This window comes from Stylophora pistillata, chromosome 11 (genome assembly GCF_964205215.1).
Source record: "Stylophora pistillata chromosome 11, jaStyPist1.2, whole genome shotgun sequence".
Taxonomy (NCBI): domain Eukaryota; kingdom Metazoa; phylum Cnidaria; class Anthozoa; order Scleractinia; family Pocilloporidae; genus Stylophora; species Stylophora pistillata.
This window is the reverse complement of record NC_142529.1, coordinates 26,184,971-26,212,163: the sequence shown is the minus strand read 5'-3', so window position 1 is coordinate 26,212,163 and position 27,193 is coordinate 26,184,971. Positions and strand designations below refer to the sequence as shown.

At 38.0% G+C, this 27,193-nt stretch overlaps 1 protein-coding gene across 9 annotated transcripts; it reads left to right on the top strand.

The window, feature by feature from the left end:
* Positions 1-60: 60 nt before the first annotated feature.
* Positions 61-26,987, top strand: LOC111338602 (uncharacterized). 9 transcript variants are annotated; one of them, XM_088737835.1, is made up of 20 exons: positions 61-232; positions 529-872; positions 2,821-2,904; positions 4,475-4,622; positions 4,905-5,120; positions 7,148-7,355; positions 7,669-7,766; positions 8,288-8,383; positions 9,014-9,148; positions 15,889-16,047; positions 17,390-17,452; positions 18,358-18,459; positions 18,932-19,027; positions 20,780-20,896; positions 21,285-21,431; positions 21,694-21,826; positions 21,994-22,073; positions 22,896-23,028; positions 23,195-23,291; positions 26,040-26,987. In XM_088737835.1, exons 1-19 carry the CDS (start codon positions 202-204, stop codon positions 23,256-23,258), a joined length of 2,454 nt encoding a protein of 817 aa, XP_088593961.1. In that variant the 5' UTR covers positions 61-201; the 3' UTR covers positions 23,259-23,291; positions 26,040-26,987. The 9 variants fall into 9 exon arrangements, with proteins under 9 accessions (XP_088593961.1, XP_088593960.1, XP_088593963.1 ...); XM_088737834.1 differs by lacking the exon at positions 26,040-26,987 and adding an exon at positions 24,645-26,033; XM_088737837.1 differs by lacking the exon at positions 26,040-26,987 and having other exon boundaries at positions 15,904-16,047; positions 23,195-24,285.
* Positions 26,988-27,193: the final 206 nt, after the last annotated feature.

Below are 27,193 nucleotides of genomic sequence, written 5' to 3'. Positions count from 1 at the left end.
GCATCAAAAAGTCGAACCAATCACATTCTAGAAACCATTTGGTCTTACAGCACATGAAGACGTTATCTTGCAAAGGAGGGTGAAATGAGGTTGTACTGTATTTCAACGCGTTTGATTCAACCTTGAAGCAAGGTAAATTTTAAACAGCCTTGATGAGAGGAAGAATTCTTGGGACTTGTACAGATTTAGACGTTATCTGACATGTCGAAACGAGTAGCGAAGTACGGGGAAGGTAAGCAATTTGGCGAACTTACAGCGAACTCCCACCAATTTGATGGTATTTTCTATTTTCGTGTGTCTCGCCTAGAAAAGAAGACTCTCTTGTGTTTGGTCCTCTATACCTTGATTAAAAAACGGCAATAGTTAACTTCTTTTATATCCAGCCCACCGTTAACGGGAAGGTGCAGGCGAGCGGATTATCAAACCATCAACTTTGCAGTCTTGTGTTTACGTCGCGATCTAACACCCTTTCTCTGACAAGAACATGTAAAACTAAAACATTAATGATCAGTGTATTGTATTTACAAGGGAACAAGAATACAGTGTACCACTTCATCAGAGAATTGATCGAAGAAGGAGAGTATGCATGGTTTATTAATAAGGAGGGTCGATTCCTTATCAAATGGGACAATGCTGTTGAGCTTTACATCCATTACAGAGCAAAGAAAAACCCCCGGTTTGACACAAACATCGATCGGAGAAAGGCCAGCAACAGCTTCAGAGAAGCTCTTCTTCATCGCTATAGTGATGATGCAGATGGAGCGAAAGAGTACGAGGAAAGCAGAAAGTTTAGCGGAAATAACAAAGTTGTTGAGAGACAGTTCCAAATGCCTCTCAAAGTGTTCCGTTCACTTTTTGGATCAGGTGATCAGGTAATTTGAAGTGGACTTTCAGTGAATTATCATGTTTTCATTATATTTCAGTTATTATTGTGAAGTTTAACATTTTAGTGTTGTCCATAATTTTAATCCCACATGCCCTCGTTAGCGCCAGTACTTTCTCTTTTGGAAATTGAATTGGTTCAATCTCTTCAGTCCCTGCTGAATTGCTATTTGCAGGGTGTCAAGTTCCTCTTTTTTCCTATTTTTTCTTACTTTTTGGCTTGCCTCCTATTTCCTCCTACTTTTTCATGAAATTCCTAGGTTTTCCTTTATTTTTTTAGGGATTTACTTGGTACGCAGAAACATTTTGAAATATTTGAAATAAAATTGCCAATAAAATTGCTAAATTCTACAAAAAACTGAAAGTTCACGTGAAAAAAGACCAGTTTGAAGCCTTTATGAGTGCAATTCATCTGAAACTTGTGCCCAGACTTTCTCAGCTTTTGCTAAAAGGGCAAAAACAGTATAGTGTTGGACTTTTTGGTTGTTGATGTTCAAAAGTCATGGTTGGCTTTATTGTAAGGAAGACATATATTTGGTGACAGTGAATTTCGAACTTTGATATTGATTTGGTGTGTCAACAAAATTATTGCTGCTTAATCATTCTCACAGTTTTAAAGGACTAATAACTTAAATTAAAGGCATCTTGTGATGACTATCTAATGACATTTGGAATCTGGTAGTTGTTGTACGATGAGTTGTGCTTGGTAACATATTTTAGGTGGTAACACTTGTTTTTGTATATATGGCAATGCCTTGTGGATGTATGCCATGGTGCCTGTTAAATTTTAAAGTGTTGGGTTGTGGAACAGAGTTGCTGTTAAGAGTGTTAAGAGGATAGAACTCAAAGAAATCCTCATATTTTTTCCTATTTTGGGGTGAGAATTCCTTTTAATATTTCCTATTTTTTGGCCACTATCATTCCTATTTTCCAACTTTCTAGGTGTAGTTTGTCACTTGACACCCTGTATTTGTCTACCTAACATTTCCAAACAGCAGCAATTACAATCTCTGTGGTTGAATAGTATGTACACGTCTGTTGATAAGTAGTATTTGTCCACTGGATATAACTGCCAAATAGGTATTTCTCCTGGTCTTGCTGAAGTACAGTTCATATTTTATGAGAGGTTTTTTCAGTGCCCTCCATTTAAAATTGCAGACTGGGTTTGTAAATCATTATCACATGTGCAGTTGCATTGGATGAAAACTGTATTAAGTATACAGGAGTGTATCTGAATTAACTCAATCTGCAGTCTGGAAATAATTGTTCTATGGATAATTTAAAGAAGGATCCCAATGCAATACAACAACTAGGCTTATTGATAAACTAGCAGTGCCCATGGGCAGGCTGAAGTGAATCCTAATCCTTATTTGTTCTGATTGGCTACTTGAGTGAGCAAGATGAGACCATCTTGCTTACTTGGGATTAATATTGCCTGCATGATTTTGAAAAGAGGTGCATGGAGCAGACTTTCAAAGTTTGTAGCTTTTGGAAAATGTTGGCAAGGAAGTCGCAAAAAGCTGCAGAAGACAGTCAAAAATAAAGAAAGTTTAAAATGCTCTCGTGGGTTTTTTATATGCTACAAACGCAGTAGTTTTCTTTCCAGACTCTCTAAAAGCAGGTCACCCTTTATTCTTATTAAACAAAATCTTTTTGCTACATTATAAGTCCTTTATTGACCAAGCCTGTTTGGTCAAGATGGCTGGATACTAGCTTTGTTCTTTTTTTTTTTTCTTGCATTTTAAGGACCCGATCAACTTCCTCTGGGACTACAAAAATGGGAAAAAAAGAACGTAGCCAACACTCAACCATCTTGACCTCATGCTTGGTCAATAATACCTATTTCTTGATTTACATTTTAATTGAAGCGTCAAAATAAAACTCTAAAAGAAAGTGCCTTATTTTATTAATAGTTTAATCTGTGATTATCTTTCTTAGTCCGAGACAAGTGGGATATCAGGAAGTGATCCAGAAGATCATGGTTACGAGGTTGTTATGAGACCTGATATAAGTCCTTTGCAGGTGATTTAAATTTGTCTTTAGTTGTAATGGTTTATTACTGCAAGTGATTTCATCATCTGATAGAATTTGTCCATTGAGTGATTGGTATGACATACATGTCAATCCAAAAGACTCTGAGGAAGTTAATTTTAAAGTTCATATTTATAAACTTTAAAGAGACTGATATTAGCAGATCAATGGTGGTTTAGCGTGGTCTGTACTCGTATCTACAAGCAGGATATTCATCATTATGGTGTTCAAAATGTTGTGGACTCACAAGGCACAGCCAAGTGTCAGTCCACAATAGTCCATTTGTTCTTTACCAAAACATAGATGTTTTAACATTTAAAAATGAAACAATTTTTTCTGTGCATGTTGCACGACAAGTTGCATGACAAGTTGACATGAGCAGCATTGTCCATACTCATCAACAACTGCAGATTGCCCAATCAGATTGTGACATTTCTGCTAATTGTCAGAGTGGTTAAAAAAATTTAGTTACAAAAATAAATTCATATTTGTAAAAATAACACCATATAATCTCTGTTTTAGAACAAATTAAAATGACTAAGTAATATTGTCCCATAATTGTTGTAAAAAAAGTAATAGTTACAGAAAAAATGTAATCTAACTTGTTTAATTTTACATATACAACATATGTATATGAGAACGATTCTTTGCAGTAAAGCACTATTTGAGCAATAGTGAAAATCAGACCTGAAAAAAAAATTTCAGGCCTGTACGGGACTCGAACCACTGACCTCTGCGATACTAGTGCAGCGCTCTACCAATTGAGATACTAGTGCAGCGCTCTACCAATAGAGCGCTGCACTAGTATCGCAGAGGTCAGTGGTTCGAGTCCCGTACAGGCCTGAAATTTTTTTCAGGTCTGATTTTCACTATTGCTCAAATAGTGCTTTACTGCGAAGAATCGTTCTCATATACGTCTCATAACCGCAGTTCACACATATGTTTCATATGTTTGTTGTTGTTTGATATACAACATAATCATACAGTATTGAATTTCATTGAATGATGACCCCTGGCTATATAATACACACCCTGTCCCACCCCCCAAATAAGCACCCTTCCCCCTTGTCCACAAAATTATACAGGCATCCTTCTTCAATTTATATCTCCCCCCTCCTCCCATGCCATACACTCAAGGAAAACCTGTTTTGATTGCCACCTATTTATTTAGAACTTTAAAGGTTTAATTATAGCAGTCAATCAGTCACAGTATGATAAGCACCCCCTTTGAAAAAGTACTCTCTTTCTAATCAAAATGCCCCTTCTTTTTACTGAAATTTCAGATAACCAGTGCTGGTGTCTTAACTATTGCAGGAAATATGGTGTGCATGAAGTAATGATCACACTGTTCATATATGACCACATTGCACAACTTCTACAATATCCTCAAACTTTGGATTGGAAGTGATTTAATTCCAATTGTATGAAATTGTACCATCATATAATATCAGAAGATCAGCTGCATGATGTCAAGGAAATCATGATTCGGGTTTAATAATGTATGTGATAGAATAAAATATTGGCTTCAACTCAGTATTGACACTTCCTTCCCTTTCTTTAGGGTGGAGATCCTTTCCGTGTCTCATTTACTCCATGTCTAGATGCACATGTTACCTCTGTCCATGCAGTATTTACCATGTCAGAGGTCATTTTTGGCAATGTTACACTATTCATCTCACCTGAATGTCTATTTGGATTCAGTATTCCAGGTTCGTTAATTCTAATTATATAAGCTTAAATTACAGCCCTGTTAGTTATGATGGATTACTGTGAGTATAATAATTATGTCCTTCAACTTAATCAACCACATCAATATTGTTAATTTTTTTTTTTATATTGTACCGTCTTGTAAATAAAAGGCTGCAGCTATACAGATGTTGAACTATGGAATGATGTGTTTTGATTTTCAGCATGCAGATTTTGTTAACTGCAATTTCTTGTAACACCTATGGCTCTTCTATAATCTCCAACTTTCAATGTTTTTCTTTTAGGTGCACCATCATCTGGTTTTGCCAAAGTGATTATTAAAGATCATAACAATACCTTTCTAGGGTCAACTCAAATATTTTACTTTCCTGATGAAAATGAAGTAGAGTCCATGGTTTATGAAGTCAGCCAATTTGAAAGCTTTTCTGAGGAAATGATAAGCCACACAGCCAACAGTTTTGATGGTGGTGATGGAGACCCACAAAGATGTGGAGCTTTTGGTAAGTTTTAATCTAAATTATTACAAGGTGTCCTCAGTAAACGTTTACTGTCTAGTCACAAGGCAAAAATGACAGAACCCAAACACCAACCATGCTTCAACATTTGCTAAATGAAAGACTACCCAATGCATAGAGGTGCGTGTTACTCTGGAACTTCTTGACAAGTAGACATCATGAATTAGCCAGCTTCACCTCTTATGGGAGACTCAAATGGAAACTGAGATTACTTTCAGATCCGAAGGTTTTATTTACACTTAACACCTATAAAGTGAATACCTTGAAATACTGTAATTTGCAAGAAGTTTAGTTAAGCTTAATACCTTTCTCAAGATGACTGTATATCTTAGATACGAGATATTTGGTTGTCGCTGATGCATGCTGAGACAATTATCCGAGTATATTTTCATGGAAAATTGTTTATTTGTGTTTGAAGATCTTACAGAGGTATGAAGAGTGAAACTTAATGCCTCTTTGAGGAAAGAACTTATTTTGAAAAAAAGGTGTTTTCAGCCTCTGTGAGTTGAACTTCAAAGTGAGTGACCTCTGCACAACTGATTTCCCCTTGCCTTTTCTTTAGCTACTGTACTTGAAAATCCTTGCTAAAAAATCCCATCCCTTTCTGATGTTGAGTGTGTCCATGAAGAAACCAGGCAGGGGTTGATAAACCTCAAATCACTGATTTGGCTCAAACTTGGCACAAATGCTAAGTATCAGGAGCTAATAAATATGTGAAAATATTAAGTCAGAATATTTAATTCCCTGGGAGATATAGGGTCTCCCAGGGAAAACCCCCATTTCCTGCACTTTTTGCATAATTAATTAGCTAACTTTGCATTTCTCCTGTGACAAACCGAAAGTCCATCTGCAAATTCAATCAACTGGGTTGTATTCAAAATCTATCAGACTTCAAGAAAACGGAATTGTTTTAACTTTTTCATTTCATTTCATTTCTTCCCTTACCTCTCGCTGAAGTAAAGAAGACTTTTTCTGGTTTTGACAAAGTTAAAAAATAAGGGTATTCTAAGGCCCAATATCTCTGATGACCAACCACTTCTGATCATTATTCCTGAAATATGGGCAGTGAAAGCCATTACTGGACTTCCAAAATCAGCTGAGGGATAAAATTTGGGGGCAATTAATTCAAAACCGGTGCCGACGTGAAATTTACATCTACCTCCCGCTTTTTAGTCTATATCATCAAAATTCCGTACTCCACATCTTTGTTTTATTCTTAAAACAAATTGAAATTTAGAAGAAATTTCCCAGAGTATCGTTGAAACATGAACGAGGAGGGAATCTTTGAATAGCGCAAGTTAAGACCTTTTGAGAACTTCTTTCGCAGCCACATTTGGATTATTCTCGAGGAAACGCAGCAGTTAATGTTAAACATCAAGGGCGCATGAAGTCGAACTTTCTGACAAAAGAAATCTAGGAAGAAACTTGATACTACATACATGTCTCTGTGGTGCCTCAGTTGCAACTTTTGGCTTGATGTCATTTATAATTATAAGTAGCCATTATGTCAACAATGTACCAGATTCGATTTGCTTCGTTGCCTTGTTGAAATATTAAAGGCAGACAGAGCTCTCGAAAAGATCGATCAAAATTATTGGTGTTTTACGGCGTGATACTTAGCGGCTAACTATGCAAAAAATGCAGGAAGTGGGGGGGGGGGGTTTCCAGGGAGACCCTATATCTCCCAGGGAATTAAATCTTTTTACCTAATATTTCTACACATTTGTTAAACTCTGATACTTAGCATTTGTGCCAAGTTTGAGCCAAATCAGTGATTTGAGGTTTATCGCCCCTGCCCGGTTCTGCCACGTTTTCTCGTGGAGACGCTCTTAAATGTTTCAGGTAGACCAAGTTTGAAAAAGAGGGGTTGATGGGAAATATTTCAACAATTATTTTGATTAGGAATTGTTGTGGTGCATTCTTTACACACAACGTTATTTGCAATCACAAGATTGATATGTTTAGATTTTTTCTTTCTGTTCCATTTGACTTGTTTTCACTTTTATGTACAGGAAATGCACAACAAGTCCAGTTTTTATGCCTCCTGGTTTATACTGCTGCAAGAAAGGGCGCTCAGCAGTTTATTGAGATGATCTTTTCCACCTCGGCTGGAAGACTGGTCTTCAGTGCTTACAAAGACAGTGGACCATTGCCCGAGGTGGTCGCAAGGGATCATGGCCACAACGAGACTGCTTGTTACCTGGAAGACGTGGCAAAAAGGTACATCATCTGGAGAAATGAGAGTTAGAAATCTTGTAATGATTTCATTAATTGTTAAGGAGTGTACCATGAAGTTATTGCATGCATCCAAACAACCTAAAGTGGTAATGTTATTAGTTGACATTGAGGTGAGAGAAGGGTATGGGGGTAAGGACCAGCAAACAAAGGGGTATAGCCTCAAAAATACATTTGATGCACAAAGTAATAACAAATAACAACTCTTTTCAAAGATCAGGTATACATTTTTTTAAATTTATCGTAGTGTGTAGATGCATGTAGTTTTCTACTGATTTTATCCTTTTTGAACTGGAAGATATTCAGAAGAGATTTCTGCTTCAAAAGAATATCGCAAGACAATCGATTGGTCAGAACTTGCGAAGGCTGCTGCTGAGGAAGCACAAAGGAAACATGGTAATTAACTAAGTAACACTTAATCAGTTTTAAATTTTGAGCTTCAGGTTATGCTCAAGTGTCTTTTCTGGTTTCACTTGAAACTGATGCGCTACTCTGTCGCTAAAATCACTGATGTCTTTGGCACCTTGTTTAAAACGAAAAGAAATATAGTCAACTCGGTCATCATGTCCCTTTTTGAAGATACATTTTAGACGACTTAATAAACTCGATTGTTTTAAGTTTTGAGCTTCAGGTTGTGCTCAAGTGTCTTTTCTGGTTTCACTTGAAACTCATGCGCTACTCTGTCGCTGAAATCACTGATGTCTATGGCACCTTGTCTAAAATGAAAAGAAATAGAGTCAACTCGGTCATCATGTCCCTTTTTGAAGATACATTTTAGACGACTTAATAAACACGATTGTTTGTTCGCTTCAGGAAAACCCAGAAACTCGGTCTTGCTGCATCTACCTTGCCATTTGTCGGCTAAATTTTAACCAACCCCTCACTTGGTTACTACCGCTTTAATTTGCCAATTGTAGTAACTGCTTTCCGAAGAACCAAAAAAAGAAAAACCGAGGTCGATTTTAGTATCTCAGTTGGATTGGAACTCTCTGGACGTAGTTTGCCTTCAGAAGGTAACCTGTCTGCTAATAGATAGGGTAACTTTTGTTTAGAAAATCGACCACAATTTTCCGTGTTGCCGTGCGTCTGTTCAGCAACAGAGGGATTGAGCGTGACGTTTACAGTTAACGGGTAACAGCTACTTAGGTAGCTGTCGATCCCAGTCAAATTTATGTGGGAGGTGCTATATCATTTATTAACGGAAAAAGATTTCTGCCCTCTCTCTCTCTGCGATTAACTTTCTATCGTAGGCTAATGCATTTATTTCATCAAATACGTGCTAGTCTCTTACTATGATTATTAGCCTTGAAAGAAAGTCGACCAACTGAAGAGTACCTTAAATGTAAAATAATTATGGCCTGCGAAAAGATTGACGTAGCTGGGTCCTATTTTGGTACCCATCATGTTACGCCATTGTTTTGTTTGTAATAGTTGTCCCGAATGGAAAATAATTGAGAGGTCAAAATCTGCCAGTAGTCGGTTCTATTGACACGACTGCGCCATCTGTTTAACAATTACGCGGTAGAAAACCTGGTATTTTTCCTCTGATACAACTTATTTGGATGCATGAACATGAATGTTCACATATTTGTTCTAAGACAAGAACTTAGGTCTCGCTTAAATGCATTACTTTATTTTTAAAGCCAAGTCTGAGGATCAAGAAGATTTTAGGGGCATACCAATCCACAAGGACGGCAGCTCGAGCGATTACTTTGCTGACACGGATAACTCTTCATGTGGATCTGTCGATGGTGAATGTGAACGGTCTGATTCGAAAGGTGAGCGATGTCAACTACTTTTAACCGAAGATAATTTTAATTTAAAATTTTACGCAAAGGCTTTATTTTCATCATCGGTACTTTTCCTGCATTAGGATATCCGCTTCCAGAGGAATTGGTGATTCCTACAAGCTTTTGGTGTCATTCATAAAACCTTCTGTAGAAAGGAAGAAACATAGGAAAAACAGTTGTCTCTCAATTGCGTTATTTCATACAGGTTATATCCATTTCTCTTCTTAAAGTAATTCTGCAGTTATGTCACCAGCATGGTTTAAATGTGGAATGAATTTATATCTTAAACTACTCACTCTTGTTTTCTTTAAAAGTGCATAAACTCGTTCAATACCGTTTTTGGTAAAAACGATAGCTTCGGTATCATTTGAGAAAGTGTCAAGAGTGAAAATTCCGATACAAAAAATGGAATCAAGCTTTTAAATTGATTTACCTGCAGCATGGTATCATCAGGGCTGTGGTGTGGCAGCGCCTGGTGGCCCCTGGCGCCTTACTTTTGCTCTTGGACACTCAGGAATCTTAGTTTTTTCGGAAAAAAAAAAAAGCATATGCTGGGCACCCTGGATTTTACGGTTTCAAAGCACTGGGCTCCCTTCAATTTTTTCTCAGAGCACAGCCTTGATCTGTTATTTTTAGTTCGCATCGGCAAAGTCAGTATTATAGATATACTAAAACTTCAGTGAAATTGTGACACGCCTTGCAATTTTTCAAGCTTTTGGTCTTGTTCTCTTGAACCAGTTCATTTTTAAACAAAAACTCCTAAAAACTGCGATAACAGTTGGTAAGGAGAGAACCGTTCTCTCGCATGTTTTACTTTATTGTTTTACTTTATTGTTTTACTTTATTGTTACTTTATTGTTTTACTTTTTTGTTTTACTTTATTTCCTCCTAACAGCAAAAGAACTCAGGCATTATTATGTACTACATGTAGGATACGGTACTTTTTTCGACACAGGGACTTTAACAAAATATTTAGAGCCAACAGAAAAGAGAGCCCCGTCCTTAACTCCTTCAGATGAACCGTCTTTTGAGGAAACAACCCGATCTGACCAATCGGAGAACGAGGAAAAGACGAGTTTTTGTTCCTCTTTCTTTCGCATGCTAGATCGTCTGAGTGAATATACTTCTTTTTTTGTATCGTTTGAGAGGAGTTAAACGATTTTATGTTTGTGATGCATGTTCGGGAAGTGGGTTTTGTGTTCGGGAATGTAGCGGCCGACACAAGCGAAGCAAAATTTCGACGACAACTATGAGTTTCGCAAATGAAGACACACTATGAAGCGAGGATATATTTTACGGACAAGCCTTGAATCGTTTATTTAACGTAGTCGTGGTATCCAAGTACTTATCGTAAACTGAAATATGAATTTATAAGGAAGAAGCTAAGCTAAATGCGAATAGACAAACCAACATTCCAAACATTCCGATATAAAGGCAAGATGCAAAGCAAGCTAAAAACTCAAACAAACTCACAAAAAAAAACTATATATAAGCTCAAGGAAAGGAACATTAGCACTTACATAACAGTCCCGCTTGTCAGAATCGAACCAAAACGAACTTCAATATAAGTTAGGTATTCGGAAGCGAAACGGGAAATCCAAACAGACACTCTAACACAGAAAACTGTAGTCTTACGGCAAACGACAACAACCAAACGATAAACAAAAAAAAATTCAACTACTCTTCTCTAAAAATCGCACACGTCAACATTAAAAAAGAGTCCGCGTGATTTGCTTACGAGATTACTTCGTAACCTCAAAGCACGCGCACGCGAGTCGCGCGCGCACAAGTTTGTTAACGTCTTCTTAACAGCAGGCAAAACCGTGGCAGCTGTTACAGGGAATATGCATTAATGTAAGAGCTTAAACTTGCTGTATGCCACAGACTACGACTCTATTTTACCCTGATGCTTGGGAAAAAGGTTAAGAACCTAACAGAAATGTAGCACTGAATTCAAAGACAAAATCAAGGCATCTAAGCATAAACCTTGTGTGCTCGCTATACAAACGGAAACGGGAAAGTGGCAGAACTTTTAGTGTTGTCCGCTCAAAGCTGTGGAATTTCATCGATTTAAAGACTCGTAAGCTAAGACACTACAAAAACCCAAACTATGAAAAATCAGAAGAAATGAAATCATCTAAAGTTTGAAGTTTCAAAGTTTACAAATTACTCATTATTTATCGAAACCGAAAGGGACTTTTTGATATTTTTACATTTTTGAGATTTCTATCATAATTTTATTTGATTCTTATATCTATATTTATTATTCCTTTTTTGTATATGTGTAATTTTCTTTGGGGTCACTAGTTTTAAGAGCCACTGACCATTAATAGAATTAGGAATTTCTTGTTCTGACTTGAAAATAATTGAAGGAAAAGTTTTCATTGTAATTGTTTTTTTGCCGCTCGTGTGGCTGCATGTACCCGTCTATCGCGCCTTATTTGGTCAAGGTGCACGAACCTCGCTGCGCTCAGTTCGTACATCATGACCTCGAGCCAAATGTTTTCCCATCCGACCCTCCCACTCAGTCAATAAGTACACATTACTTACTTGCATACTTACAGTTCGGGCCATAGACAGTTTTGTGCATACCGTTTCCTGCGATATGATTGGTCCAGACAAAACCAAAACAAACTGATGTGGCAGAGAGAGGATTGGGACGATACTTTTCCTTACCAGCTTTTTCGTGGCGGTCATGTTGTAATGAGAAAAGGAGGGCAGAACAGAATTCAAAATTTTAAGAGCGACATCATTGACTTTTTCATTTCTGTGTTACTGTCTAAAAGACACCTCGTGGATGGTAGCGACCGATGAAATAACACTTACTCATCTGCAATTTCAACATAGGTGTGAAAGAAAATGTGTGTATCAGGATTAGTAACCTCTACAATAATTTCAGGGAACACACTTCGACCAGCTGTAGCCGCCGGTTACTTGTTTGCTTGATTTGAATGGCACCCTCTTACTCTTTTTCACTTAAGGGCAGTCTTTCACACTGAGATGTCGTTTGAGGTCGAAATAATTTTTCTGTTGACCTGAGTTTTCTCGGACTCGATAAAGCATTCATTTCCTTGCCGAGCAGATCCATTTGGGATGAATTTCCTCAGACTACTGGTCGATATTATTCTAAATTGTAAAACGAAAGCTCATTTTTGGATAAGCTTTTATACAATAACCAAAGTAAAGCGCGCGCTCTGATTGGTCAATTCAGCATCCACCATTTGCCCATGGGTGTACGCTGCTGACGTGAGCAAATGCAAAGACTAATTTTCCTCGCGCGCTTAATTTTTCTGATCACGTAAGGTTTGTTAAAGAAAAGAAAACTCTTTTGCCACAATGTATCTATGTTATGTTATAAAACAAATGGTAAACACCACAGCGAACACTATTGAGTTAAGGATGCACTTGGGAGGTTTGCTATGCACTCAAGAAGCTAGAGTCGCTCTCGGCTATCGCCTCGCGCAACTCTTACACTTTTTGCGTGCTTAGCAACCTCCCGCACGCATCCATAACTCAATAGTGTACGCTGTTGTGTTTACCATGTGTTAATTGTCAGACTGTCTTACCTGACAGTCCTGTGTCACAAAGTCGATAGACTGTTTTCAAGGAGACATGATCATCCATGAACTGAAATGAAAAACAAAAGGATCTTTAGGAATACTGAGAAACCGACATCTGGCAGAAGCCATGACGCCCTGACAGCCTAGGGCACAACAACAACGGCCGTGCACTCGCACTATTTTCAACATGCGGGAAATGAGTTAAATGTCCGTTATATTATGATAAACGATCTGACGAGGCATTTTGTTATTCTTCTATCGTTTTATTTACTATTATATAGATGTAGCCAAGCCTAAAAGCGGAGTTGCCAATAAGTGAAAATTTTGCAATAAAATTTCTTTACATATGTTAAAAATTTTTAGCCAAAAATTAAGTATAGATTAAACCCATTGACACTTGCGTGTAACACGTGCCTGTGAAAAGTCAAAATTTTGGAGAAAGCAAACACAATACGCAGTAAATTTTTAAAAATCATCTTTTCCAAAAAACAACCTCCAGTGAAAGAAGACTAATTAAAGAACTTATTTCCGACGAAAAAAGCGATAGGTGCATATTACGTTTTAACTAAAAAAATCAAGATGAAAGATAAAAATCGCTGAATATTTTCGCATGTGCGCAAATGGGCATGTGAATCATATTTCAAAATGGAATATGCGAAATTGCCCGTGAGTGAAGAGATCTCAAGTTCCATGGAATGTATCAATAGGAAGCAAGACTAAAATGGCCAAGAAATATTTCGGGACGACAGATTTGTTCAAAACAGTTTTTTATTTGCTGTCTTAAGCGAAAAACGTAGGAATTTCTTATGTGTACAAAGCCCACGCATCATGCTTAGATCGTTGTTTACTGGCCTTCAAGGCCAGAAATTGCGCAGCGTTATGTTGAAAACTCTGAAAAAACTTTGATTTGACGCAAAATCTTCTATTAAACAATACTTTTTTTAACACATTGTTACTCGACCATAATATTTACCGGGCCATCGAATCGTCAAATTGTCGCTAGGCCCTACTTGAAGTCGGCCGAAAGTTCGGTTTTCACTTTACGTCTATAATTCGCATCGTCTTAGAGAATCGTAATGTCGTTGACTCGAGAGCTTTTTCTGTCACCTTCAAGACCTTGATATCCATTCTTTTCCAAGCAGAGTATTCTATACCATTGTTACTTTACGTTCTTAGTTTCACAAGGTCTAACTCGATCGCAAATGAACGAAAAATCCGACCTGAAAATTTTGAAGGTCGGCCGCGCGGACGCCAAATTTTCAAATTCGATCGTATAGTATTTTCGTGATAGCATACATGACATAGGGCACGTACGTACGTACGTACGCAGATACGTACGCTCGATCAGTCACGTGACAACCAAACAAAAATAGGTTGACCATATTCCACAGGAATGGAGCTCTGCTCCACGCGCGCTTCGCGCGTGTGGGAGCCCCGCTATTATTTACTGCTACCTTTCGAAGTACGTCATACGGCTTTATTTGGGCACCATGTCGATAATCCTCGGTATACAAATCAAGAGCGCTGCACAGCTTGTGTATATCCCTCATGTTACCTGTATTATCTTGATAATATAGTCTGTCAGTTGGAGATTCGCATATTGGTTTTTAGACTGATAATCTGCAAGTAACTCGTGGGATATTCGATGGTTTGCCACTTGCTAAATTTTCCACTTCAGCTGTACAACGCAATTTTCTTGTCATCCAAGGTGGATTCCAAATTCAAGTTAGAGGATAATCTTGAGTCGCACTGAATGTAATTTGTTGGAGCGGCCAATTTGAGGTCGAAATAATTTTTTGTCGATCTGAGTTTTCCCGGACTCGAAAAAAGCATTCGTTTACTTGCCGAGCAGACCCATTTGGGATGAATTTTCTTCGAGTCCTGGTCGATATTATTCTAAATTGAATCGAAAGCTCAATTTTTGGATAAGCTTTTGTCAGACTGTCTTACTTGACAGTCCCTTGTCATAAAGTTGATAGACTGTATTCAAGGAGACATGATCATCCGTCCGCTGAAACGAAAAATGCGCTCTGGTTTGTAAGCTTAGGCATTACTTGAGAATATAATGTCAAGTGTGAAAATTCTTTACAGTAATTGGTTTGAACCCGGGGGTAACATGTGAATGTTTAGTCGCACAGCTAAACATCCTGGACTTGCGAACCATACTTTTGAGTGGGACTTTGCGCATTGTCTGACCCACAGCATTAACTACTTCGTACGACTGACTGTGGAAAGCTGGTTTACTAACTTAGAACAAACTGCCCTCAGCAAGTGCCAACTACTACTGGCACCATACTAGACTCATTCACGACATTAACATTGCAATCGAATCGTGCAGAACGACCTAACTTTACCGACAGATCGAAACAGACTAATCACGACCGACTTACGCCACTTGAGTCTTACAGCCAACAAAAGAAAAAACAACTGACCCATCATTTAATACGAACTGGACTAAGAACATTCCACTGACAACAAATTTTCACTTTACACTATAATTTGGATATATCAACAAAGTTGAAATGGTAAATTGGCCACCGTAATGATTACAAAAGCTGACGTTTCGAGCGTTAGCCCTTCGTCTTTCGCTCCGACGAAGGGCTAACGCTCGAAACGTCAGCTTTTGTAATCATTACGGTGGCCAATTTACCATTTCAACTTTGTTGATATATCCAAATTATTTCGTTACTCCCACCGACGCAGCCCCAAACAGTTTCTTTCGAAACTATCAGCCTTTATTCATCACTTTACACTGATGATGACATTCGCAGAGGCTGTGGACACGTCAGTCACCTCCACCGACAACAGTCCTTCTCAGGACTACGATTGCCCAGACGATTGCACTAAACTTTCACAGTGAAAATTCTGATACAAAAAAAGAACCTAGCTTCAAAACTGATTTAGCGGCAGCATGGTATCATGGTATTTTTCGTTCGCAAAGTATTATAATACTTCAGTGAAAATGTAAGACGCCTTGCAATTTTTCAAGGTTTTGGTCTCGCTCACTTGAACCTTTCCTTTTTAACCAAAACTCTTAAAAACTGCGATAAAAATGGTTAAGAGAGAACCGATGTCTCGCATGTTTGTACTTCACTGTTCGAGAAGCAAAAAGATCTCGGGCATTGTTGTGTTTTACGTATGGGATATGGTAATTTTTTTTCAACGCAGGAACTTTTACAATAGGTGAAGAGCCAACAGAAAAGGAAGCCTCATCCTTAGCTCCTCCAGTTGAACCATCTTCTGAGGAAACGGCCCAATTTGACCAAGCAAAGGGCAAGGAAAAGAAGACGTTTTGGTTTTATGCCCTTTACATGTTTGTTCTTTTCAGTGAGTATATACTTCTTGAGGGAAGTTGAACAATTTTATGCTTGTGATGCGTGTTCGGGAAGATGTGTTTCGTGTTGGGACATGCATAGACATAAGAGCTTAAACTTGCTGTATGTCAGAGAATATGACTCTGTTTTACGCTAAAGCTTGGAGAAAAAAACACTGAATTCATGGAAAAATTCTAGATATTCGAGCATAAACCTCATGCGCCCACTAAAGAAACGAAAGATGGAGGGGACAGAACTTTTAGTGTTACCCGTTCACAGCTACTCGTAAACTAAGTTACCACAAGATCATTTAGGGACACTCCAAAAATCCCAGACTTGAAAAAAAGCAGAAGAAATGAAATCGTATTAAAGTTCGAAATGTCAAAATTTACAAATGATTCATTACTTATGGTAATCGAATGTGACTATATGATATTTTTCATATTTTCGGAATTTGATTCGTATATCTATATTTATCATCGCATTTTTGTATATCGCATGTAAATTTCTTTTAGGGCCATTAATTTATTAGTTTTTAACTATTATGTGTTGCCCCCCTTAACAAAGATTTTGCTTGCTTACTTACTTAAGTCCCAAGGCCATCCAGTTGAGAAAGGGACGCAGTTTTACATTGAATGGAAACTGAAAGACGACGGAAAGAACCGTTCTTTTGTCAGGCAAAAAACGATTTTATCGGGTACTTTTTCCCGTTTCCAGAGGATTAAACTCTTCGAAGTTTCTGTGTCAGAAAGAGATTAATCTATGTCTGGGAAAGCCGTTGTACATTCGACAGAGTTACACCCGCACTTCCAATCGAGCACTGCGATCTTCTTTTTGTCGAAATTTTATGTTCGTCCTCATTTCCAGTTTCTGTTTAGTGTTTCATTATAAAATAGCCCTATGTGAGAAGCATGTTTTCATTTCTGGGAAATAAATTGGAATTAGTTAAAAATTTGAAAACGTTCTCAAAGACTTTGTCAAGATAGTATGAGCTTGAACCCTTGAGCTGTAGTTTTGTTGTTATGGACGAATTGCCAGAGGACATCCAACTTCTAATAGAATTGATGCTCATCCGTCTGTGGCATTGAATGTGTTGGCCACTGCTGTTTCTGGTATAAAATAGCTATTGCACACTCTATGGTTTAAAATATACTACATTTAACATGTAACTAGCTGCTGGTATCTTTTGTGAGTTTCGTGGTTTTTTATATTGCTTATTTCGTATTCTTTCAAATATGGGAAAAGAGTAAAATGTCCGCCCGTATTGTGATTCTGTATTAAGCCATCTGATAAGGCATTTTTTATTCTATTATTGTTGTATTTATTTTTTTTTTCTGCTCTTTTTTAAATTACAGGTGACACACTCTTGATGTGTATTTCCATTTTTCTCAGGATATTAACAGGATTCATGCTCGAAAGTTAGTGTTTTGTGGCAAATTGTACGCTTAACTCTTATAGATCGCTTGGCCTCTGTGTAACAGTGTGAAAAGGGGTCAATAGATTCACAAGAATAGAATTTATTTTCAAGGAGACTTACACCGGTTCCTCTTCAGCCTGTTTGAAAGATAAGTGAACATAACTCCTTCTTTTTAAAGAGCGATATATCAGAGTAGAAAAAGCCTTCACCCAATTCAAGAAGGTAAACCAATTTATTTGCATGGTGGAATGTGATTTCCAGCCGACTTCATCAGTACCTAATTCTTTGAGGGAAATAACGTCAATATTATGTGCTTTCTAGGTTGTTGGCTCTTCATTGTTGCTTTATTGGTGATACTTCGAAACGATTCCGCTTATATCTTTTACGATGTTAAAGTAACGCTTGAAAACCAAGCAGGAATCGTGCCATTCATTGCACATGATGAGTTAAATAGGAAAGCATTGACTTTTGTTACCTTAGACTGTTTCATGCATTGGTTTTGTTTTTAGTTTCGCTCAAATCTTTTCTTTTTGTTTATTTTTATTTCAGCTGTGTAGGCCATTTTTTTTTTCTTAACATTAGTGGATAGGGAGGGTTGTACCCTAGCCTCTCATTGGCTTTTAGAAGTTTTCAGTGTTCACTTTTGTAAATTATGACTTGTTATTATAACTTTAGGGCGCCCCTTCTCCGATTAGCTACACCTTGTTTCACCTTATATGTATTTGTTATTTGTATATAAACTATCAAGATTAGTGACGGACCATTATTTTCCTTGGCACTTAACCTAATTCAAGAAGGTAAACCATTTGATTTGCATGATGGAATGCGATTTCCAGCCGACTTGATCAGTACCTGTGTCTTTGAGGGAAATAACGTCAACATTTGCGTTATCTGCGTTATCGTTAATTCTAGGTTATCTGCGCGGCATTGCTGCTTTATTGGGGACACTTCACTACGCTTCCGCTTGTATCTTTTACCTAGCAGGAACTTTCCTATCCATTATACATGGTGAGTTGAAAAGGAGAGCATTGACCTTTGTTACTTTAGACTGTTTCATGCATTGGTTTTGTTTTTAGTTTCGCTCAAATCTTTTCTTTTTGTTTATTTTTATTTCAGCTGTGTAGGCCAATTTTTTTTTTCTTAACATTAGTGGATAGGGAGGGTTGTACCCTAGCCTCTCATTGGCTTTTAGAAGTTTTCAGTGTTCACTTTTGTAAATTATGACTTGTTATTATAACTTTAGGGCGCCCCTTCTCCGATTAGGTACACCTTGTTTCACCTTATATGTATTTGTTATTTGTATATAAACTATCAAGATTAGTGACGGACCATTATTTTCCTCGGCACTTAACCTAATTCAAGAAGGTAAACCATTTGATTTGCATGATGGAATGCGATTACCAGCCGACTTGATCAGTACCTGTGTCTTTGAGGGAAATAACGTCAACATCTGCGTTATCTGCGTTATCGTCAATTCTAGGTTATCTGCGCGGCATTGCTGCTTTATTGGGGACACTTCACTACGCTTCCGCTTGTATCTTTTACCTAGCAGGAACTTTCCTATCCATTATACATGGTGAGTTAAAAAGGAAAGCATTGACCTTTGTTACTTTAGACTGTTTCATGCATTGCCGTTTTTTAAGTTTCGTATATCATTTCTTTTTGTTTCTTTTTATTTCAGGGGTGTAAATTATTTTTTACCATTAGTGGGTAGGGAGAGTTTTACCTTCAACAGTTCACATCGAACATAAAAAGAGAAACGTAATCATTGTCTCACGATGTAGTCACTTGGGATGTGGATTAAGACTGCACACTGCTAGTCTTCTTCAGGGGCGATGAGGTCGACTAAGTACTCGTGACCTTTATGCTGTTGTGCTCCGCTGGGATTGAATGGAATTCCACAGCTGTGATTAGTACATCTTTTGGATCAGGTTCCCTCTGTGGTCCGCTGCCTCACGGCTCTCCTGTTGTTGTGTTTTTTGATCGTCGGCATCCAAGCTTCTGGGATTTCAATTCCTCTGTCCTGGTTGATGTTATTAGGTTAAAGTCTCATGTGAATTACCTCTTTCACCCTGCGTGTAGAGAAATGATGATCTCGATCAATACACTTAACTTCGTTCCAGAGCGGGCGGGGTCCGGTGTTATCGGCGTGCTCTGAGACGGCGGAGATCTGCGTCTTACGGACTCGGATATCCCTGTTGTGTTCCTTGATTCTTTCCTGCATAGATCTGCCAGTTTTGCCGATGTAAAACCTTTCCGTTCTCAAAGTGAATCATGTGGACCACGCCATCCTGTTTAGCTGAGTCGATGGCGTCCTTTGGGTGTACTAGGTGTGAGCATAGCGTAGCCTGTAACTGTGAGAAGAAACATTCGTCATCTTTCGTTGTTTTTAATGGTTACCCCTCCTCCTTTGTGCAGAGGTTAACAATGAACCCCCCACCGAGTTCAGATCCATCACAGTCCTACCCTGCGTGAGAGGTCTTTTCGAACAACTTCGCTGCCGTCTATAACCACAAGGCATAGGAGCTGTTCTCGCGTCAGAGACTACGACTAGTAGGAGCATTATGCAGTCGAAACGTTGCAATCCACATTCCAAGTGACCACATCGGGATACGAAAGAGTACGTTTCTCTTTTAAGTGTTATTTACCATGATTAATAACCCACAACCTATCTTACGATATAGCACGAACATTTATGTACATGTCTGAAGCTTGAACGCCAAGGGTGAACGCCTTTATCAATGTTGCGATACCTTGCTTCGTTTACCAATCAGAATGCGAGATTTTATTCAATTACGTTCTTCTAGTCGATAAATGAAAAGGAAAGTACAAACCTACACTCAATTCCCGGGAGGGATTTGTGAGACATTTTACTTTTTACAGCAGTGTAAGGCTTCATTCGAGTAATATGTATATAAATAGTACATATCCCACATATTACTTGTATTATCTTAAAAATACCAATTCTCTCAATTGAAGATTTGTATTGGTTTGTATACTGATAACCTGCAAGTAACTCGTGGAATATTGATGGTTTACCACTTGGTAACTTTTCTACCTCAGCCGTACCACAAATTTCCTTTGATCGCGATTTTTATTTAATCCAAAGTGGATTCCAATGTCAAGCTCGTAGACAGTCTTGATTCGCACTCATACTTACGTTTGTGTGCCCATGTCACCTTATTCTTGTTCTTATCGCCTTTGTTCATATCCTTTTGCATGTGCTTGTTTTGTGCGGGTCAATCGGTGTAATTAACCTCCTCGTTTAAAATCGATCAGTTGCTTTTCGTTCTAGTATAATTACTTCAACATTTAATTTAAAATGCAGGTCACACACGGAGAGTCTTATATAGAAGAGTGATACCTTACTGTACACAAAACTGGGATAGAGTCGTGATGTGTACTATCATGTTGCTAAGTTTATTAGGAGGATTTATGCCCGAAGGTTAGTGTTTTGTGACAAACTGTATGCGTAACCCTTATAATTGTTGAAGATCGTTAGGCCTAAGTGCAACAGTGTAAAAAGGGGTCCATAAACACATAAGAATTGAACTTATTTTCAAAGAGACTCACAACGGTTTCTCTTCAGTACTGTTTGGAAGGTGAGTAAATTTAACTCCAGATTTTCAAACAGCGATATATTAGGGTAAAAATTAGAAAATTAGAAAATTAGAATTGAAATGCCAAAATGTTAGTTATTGGTTCTAGCTTGAGAGCCTTACCCAATCCAAAGAGGTAAATAATTGTTTTGCATGATGGAATGTGATTTCCAGCCGACTTGATCATTACCTGCCTCTTTGAGGTAAATAACGTCAACATCATGTGCTTTCTAGGTTGGAGGCTCTTCATTGTTGTCACCGTCCCTAGTTTCTTCCTTGGTTTCTTCCTTAAAAGATCTCTTGATGCATACCTTTCTTCCTCTGACGCTGTGGAAGGAAAGTTTAAAAACTCAGCAGTAACTGTGCCATACATTTTACATGGTGAGTTTGAAAAAAGCATTGATTTTTGTTACTTTGGACAGATATATACATTGCTATGTTTTTAGTTTTGTATATACTTTTTTTTTTAATTTACTTTCATTTCAGTTCTACGATAATTTTTAGGAAAATGTTTAGGTTTGTGGCGGAACTATTGTGAAATGGAGAGTTGTTTTAGTTACACGGTACCACCTAGTAGAGCCGTGCAGACCGTTCTTCGTAGTTATTCATGGCTAAATTCGTACACAAATGTGTTTATTTTCAGAAAGTGATAATTCAGATGAGGCTGAGCTTGATACTTGTGATCCGCGGCCGCCCATATGGCTAAAGAGAAGACGTTATCCACGTCTTAGTGCGTTGGATGCAAGGAGAAAGAGCAATCCGAAAGTATTTGATAGGTAGAGAGTTGTTTTTTGACTATTGCTGCTCTGCAAAATCAGACCTTGAAACTTCATGTGACTTTCTCAATTTTTGTGATGGTTCATCATTTTGTTTCTAACTCTGATGTTCACAGTGTTTTTACGCACGCTATTGCAAAGTATTAATTAAGTTTTTTTTTCTTTAGCGTAAACGAAGGACCTTTCTCGAACTACTTGATTGAGCTTAAAAACTTACCAGAAACTTTACCATTCATTACTAGATATGGTGAGTTGAAAAGGAAAACATTGATTTTTGGTTTTTTAGACCGTTTCATACATTGTTATGGTTTTTAGTTTCGTAGATCCCTCTTTTTGTAATGTGATTTTATTTCATGGTGTAGGCAAAACTTTTGACATTAATAGATAGGTAGGGTTGTACCCTAGCCTCTCAAGGGCACCTGCAAGTTTTCAGTGGTTTATTTTTGTAGATTCTTCCTTTTCGTAATAACCATAGGGGGCCCTTCTCCCAATTAGGTACGTCTTGTTTTACCATCATAGCATTTGTCAATATTAACTGTGAAGAAAGGTTTGATGGATTGTTAAGGTAAACAAGCTATTTTTATATTCATGTCAAAATATGAGAAGTTGATGATTTCATTTATAGAGCATTGAAGCCTTCTGAAAGGCCAACAACAAGTGAGTCAAGTAAACTACGCTCATGGGTCTCAGTTTTGGGAAAATTTAAACATCCAGTCGAGCATGATAAATGCCATACATCATTTGGAATACGGTTTGAGAATTCAGCTCGCGTTTTCCCTGCGACCTCTGCGCAATTCTAGGGAAGTTAATACATTTCTACCTCTAGAATCATTTCTAGGAACTTTTGGGCAGAGGAACTACTATGAAATGGAAAGTTGTTTCATTCATATGGTTCCACCAACTAGAGCTGTGCAGCTCGATGATTTTTAGGGAAAATGTTAGGTTTGTGGAGGAACTGTCATGAAATGAAGAGTTGTTTTAGTGATACGTTAACATCCACTCCAGGCGTGAAGATCCTTTTCCATCGTTACTTATGGCTAAATTCGTTCACAAATGTGTTCATTTTCAGAAAGTGACTCTTCAGATGAGACTGAGTGTGATACTTGTGATCTATTGCCGCCCATGCGGCCTAAGAGAATACTTTATCCAAGTCTTAGTGCGTTGAATGCAAGGAGAAAGAGCAATCCGAAAGTATTTGATGGGTAAAGAGTTCTTTTTTTACTATTGCTGCACTGGAAAATCAGACCTCGAAACCTCATGTGACTTTTCCAATGTTTGTGATGGTTTATTATTTTGTTTCTAACTCTGATGTTCACGGTGTTTTTACGCACGCTATTGCAAAGTATTAATTAAGTTTTTTTTCTTTAGTGTCAACGAAGGACCCTTCTCGAACTACTTGATAGATAATAAGGGAACAAAAAAAGACGCTTAAAAACTTACCAGAAACTTTACCATCCATTACTAGGTATGGTGAGTTATAAAGGAAAGCAATGGTTTTTGTTATTTTAGACCGTTTCATACATTGCTATTTTTTTTAATTTCGTATATCTTTTTTTTTGGTATAATTTTATTTCAGGGGTATAGGCAAGTTATTTTAACGTTCACGGATAGGGCGAGTTGTTACCCTAGCCTGTTATTGGTACCTGAAAGTTTCGGTGGTATATTTTTGTAAATTGTTACTTTTCGTGATAACTTTAGGGCGGCCCTTCTCCTAATTAGGTATGCTTTGTTTTACCCTAATGCATTTGTTAATAGAAACTGTTAAATGATGGTTGAGGTAAACAGGCTTATTTATATTCATATCAAATTACGGGAAGTTATTGAATTTGTTTAGAGACTATGGAAGCTTTCTGAAAGGCCAATAGCAAATGAGTCAAGTAAACCTCGCTATTAGTTATGGGAAAATTTAAACATCTAGTCGAGCATCGTAAATACCACGCGGTTTGAGAATTCAGCTCGCGTTTGCACGTGCAATTTAAGAGAAATGTAATGCATGTCTACCTCTATGATCATCTCTAGGAAATTTTGAATGGTTGTGGCGGAACTACTATTAGATGGAAAGTTGTTTCAGTAATACAGTTTCACCAAGGGGAGAGGGGGGGGGGAGTTTTCTCAAATGCATTCTCTTAAATGAAATAAAAGCGGTGTTCTCACAACTTGCAAAGCAATCTCACGTGAAAACTGTCAGCGAATTAGGTCCATTGCAGACGAGCACCAGATGTTTACAAGGAGAAAGATGGCGGCTAACTTAGACAATTGAGGAATGTCGCCCGGCTGGTTGTTTTTTTGAGGATCCGAAGACGCTTTCTGTTATATAAGGAACATGAAGCCGGGATCAATACTTGTCAAATTTATAACTGTCGACTCGGCTAATTTCTGCAGCGAAATTGAACTAGTAGGCCTTTGCATTTTAACATTCGCAAAACTAAATTTATCAGTAAATAAAGACGTTTTAAGGATTTTCTTTGTCGTTCTTTATAGTGCCATTTTTGAAATGATGACAGTAAAACGCTTTGCTGACGGGTAAATACATCTGTCCGGCGACGATATAAATCGTTAAATCACAATTTAAACTTACGGTTAGTGAAAGCTTAAATTTTGCTGACCGCGTCTCTCCAAAATTTCCATGCAGACGCACTTACTAGATCTGCTAAAAAGGTAGTGTAGGAACTATTTCCAGTTTTTCTAGAGCGGTTTAGCCGTCGCCGGTCTAACGCCACCTCCAGGTTAGCGTGGTTTCGTGTTTTCGGTAATTCGTTTGGAAGTCAGGCGACGTTCGTATCGCTGACTTTGATCCATTTAGTACTTTTGTCAACAGACTTTCCATCAAAAAAAGAAAAGACCGGAGGAATTGCGGCAACTGAATCTTTACCACACATTGGTTTTGGATTTGGACGTCTTTGACAAGTTAAAATTACTTTCCTCGACGATCATTCATTTAAAGCGACGGCAAGCAAAATTCCTGGAGGTGTTTGTACTATTTTCATCGAAGCTTCGAGCTTTGAGCCGCAACTTACACTTCCCAACCAAGACATTTCCCACCTGAGCTCGGATTTGTCATTTAAAGTTCCTCGAATTCTCGAACGAGCTTCGCCAAAGCAAAATCAAAAAGCGCCAAAAGGAAAAGAGCGTATCCATAATATACAGTTTTACTACGATAAAAATTTTCAAGCTGTTGTACAAACAAACAACAGTTGGAGTAACTTGCAAGTCCACATTTCGGACGTAAAGGATTTGAGCTGCCCCAATCAGTCGAACCCAGGGTCGTTTTGTCTCCTTGTCAGCTGTATGGTCGCCAAATAACGAGCTCTGGGAGCATGGATTAAGGATACGGTAGACCTGCAACGGTGGCCTTTTTGTACGTGTGATGTGCGATCCTCGCAGTAGATAGCGCTATTTATGCAATAGCGAAAATCAGACCTGAAAAAAAATCAGGCCTGTACGGGACTCGAACCACTGACCTCCGCGATACTAGTGCAGCGCTCTACCAATTGAGCTAACAAGCCAACTGGGAGCAGGCCGTTAAGTTGATTCGTAATAAACCCGTGAAAGTGATAAATGAGATGCAATGAATATATGAAGTTCATATATTTTGAACTGCGGTATTAGATACGTGTGATGTGCGATCCTCGCAGTAGATAGCGCTATTTATGCAATAGCGAAAATCAGACCTGAAAAAAATCAGGCTTGTACGGGATTCGAACCACTGACCTCTGCGATACTAGTGCAGCGCTCTACCAATTGAGCTAACAAGCCAACTGGGAGCAGGCCGTTAAGTTAATTCGTAATAAACCCGTGATGATAAATCAGATACAAAGAATATATGAAGTTCATGTATGCTAGAGCGCTAGTATCGCAGAGGTCTGTGGTTCGAATCCCGTACAGGCCTGATTTTTTTCAGGTCTGATTTTCGCTATTGCATAAATAGCGCTCTCTACTGCGAGGATGGTGCATCATACGTATTTATTACTGATACTGCACTAGAATATCAAGCCTCGAAGCTTCCCTTTTATCAGTATGTCATCGTTGACAATTTTATATTTATCTCTCCAAGTATTTTTTCTAAGTATAACAGCAAGATCACACTAGAACTACTTAATAGATAATACGCAGGAATGTCGGGATAAAAGCAGTTTTTTAGTCTAGGAAATAATACCTTTCAATTATCAATGTTGGTGAGGAGTAAAAAATATTAACAATTTTTATATTGTAGAGGGCGAGAAGAAAATGTGTTCAAAGAATCCAAAGTTCTTCTAAAGAGCGTGGTAGAAAAGTAAAAGTTAATACATAGGGAAGGATTTACTTCCCGGTAAATATCGAAGAGCAATTTTAAGTAGGACGTATTTCAGTCCGATTTTTGCACATAAGGTTCGAATTTTTGATCGCACGAACATTCGCTTATTTTAGTTAGTAAGTACTACAGCAAAGCTTCACGTGCTAGTTCTTTGTGACATGTATTACTTTATATTACGAAGATATGAAATATCTTTTCATTACAATTTGTTGGATTAATATCAAGAGGACGCGAGTTGAGTCGATAAAACACGAAGGTGTTGACTTAATGGTAGTTTTAGATACAAATGCACAACCAACCCGATGGAGATCGCATTTCTCACTGGCAATGAATGAGGTCTTGCTCAGCCATACAGTTTATATGATGCTGGTTCAGGGAATTTAGTGTTCAATCAATTAATCTCCTAATTGATGTTTTTCTATATTCTCATCACTTATCTGCTTCGCGGATTGTATTGGAATATCGAGAAGAAATTTTCTCTTGGTCAAAGCGTTGAGATATCCTGCTGACTACTCAGCAAAGCGCGCTTGACATCAATGTGTTTGTTTATTTATTTATTTATTTAGCTTCGCTTAATTATCTTAGGCAGGGAGACCATACAACCTTAGCCAATTACAGTGGATCCCGTGTCAATAATTACAAGGCCAGGCCCCCCCCCCCCCCCCCAGTCCCCAATTCCCAGTAAACAGGCCAAACCATATCATAGTAATCTCGTGAGTAGGTTCTTTAACGTCTCCTGCCTAACCAAATTAACTAATTAATAGAAGCAGGAGACGGGACCAACGGTTTATTCGGGAGGCGGTTTCCATAGCCCAGCTTGACTACCGCCACTTAAACTTGTGAATAAATACAAAATACATTATCTGTTTTGAATTATTGTTTTATTGTAGAAATACTATTTGTGTTATTTTGTTCGTTTGTTTTCCAACAAAGATCTTGCAAAATCAGGGTAGAGCATTATTGCGAGTAATCAATTTTCCGTTTGGTGCTGTGGTTTATTTATTCTTCAAGGCACACAGAAATTTTTAATGAATCGGTTTCTTTGATTGATATGAACAGCTTGTGCACATCCC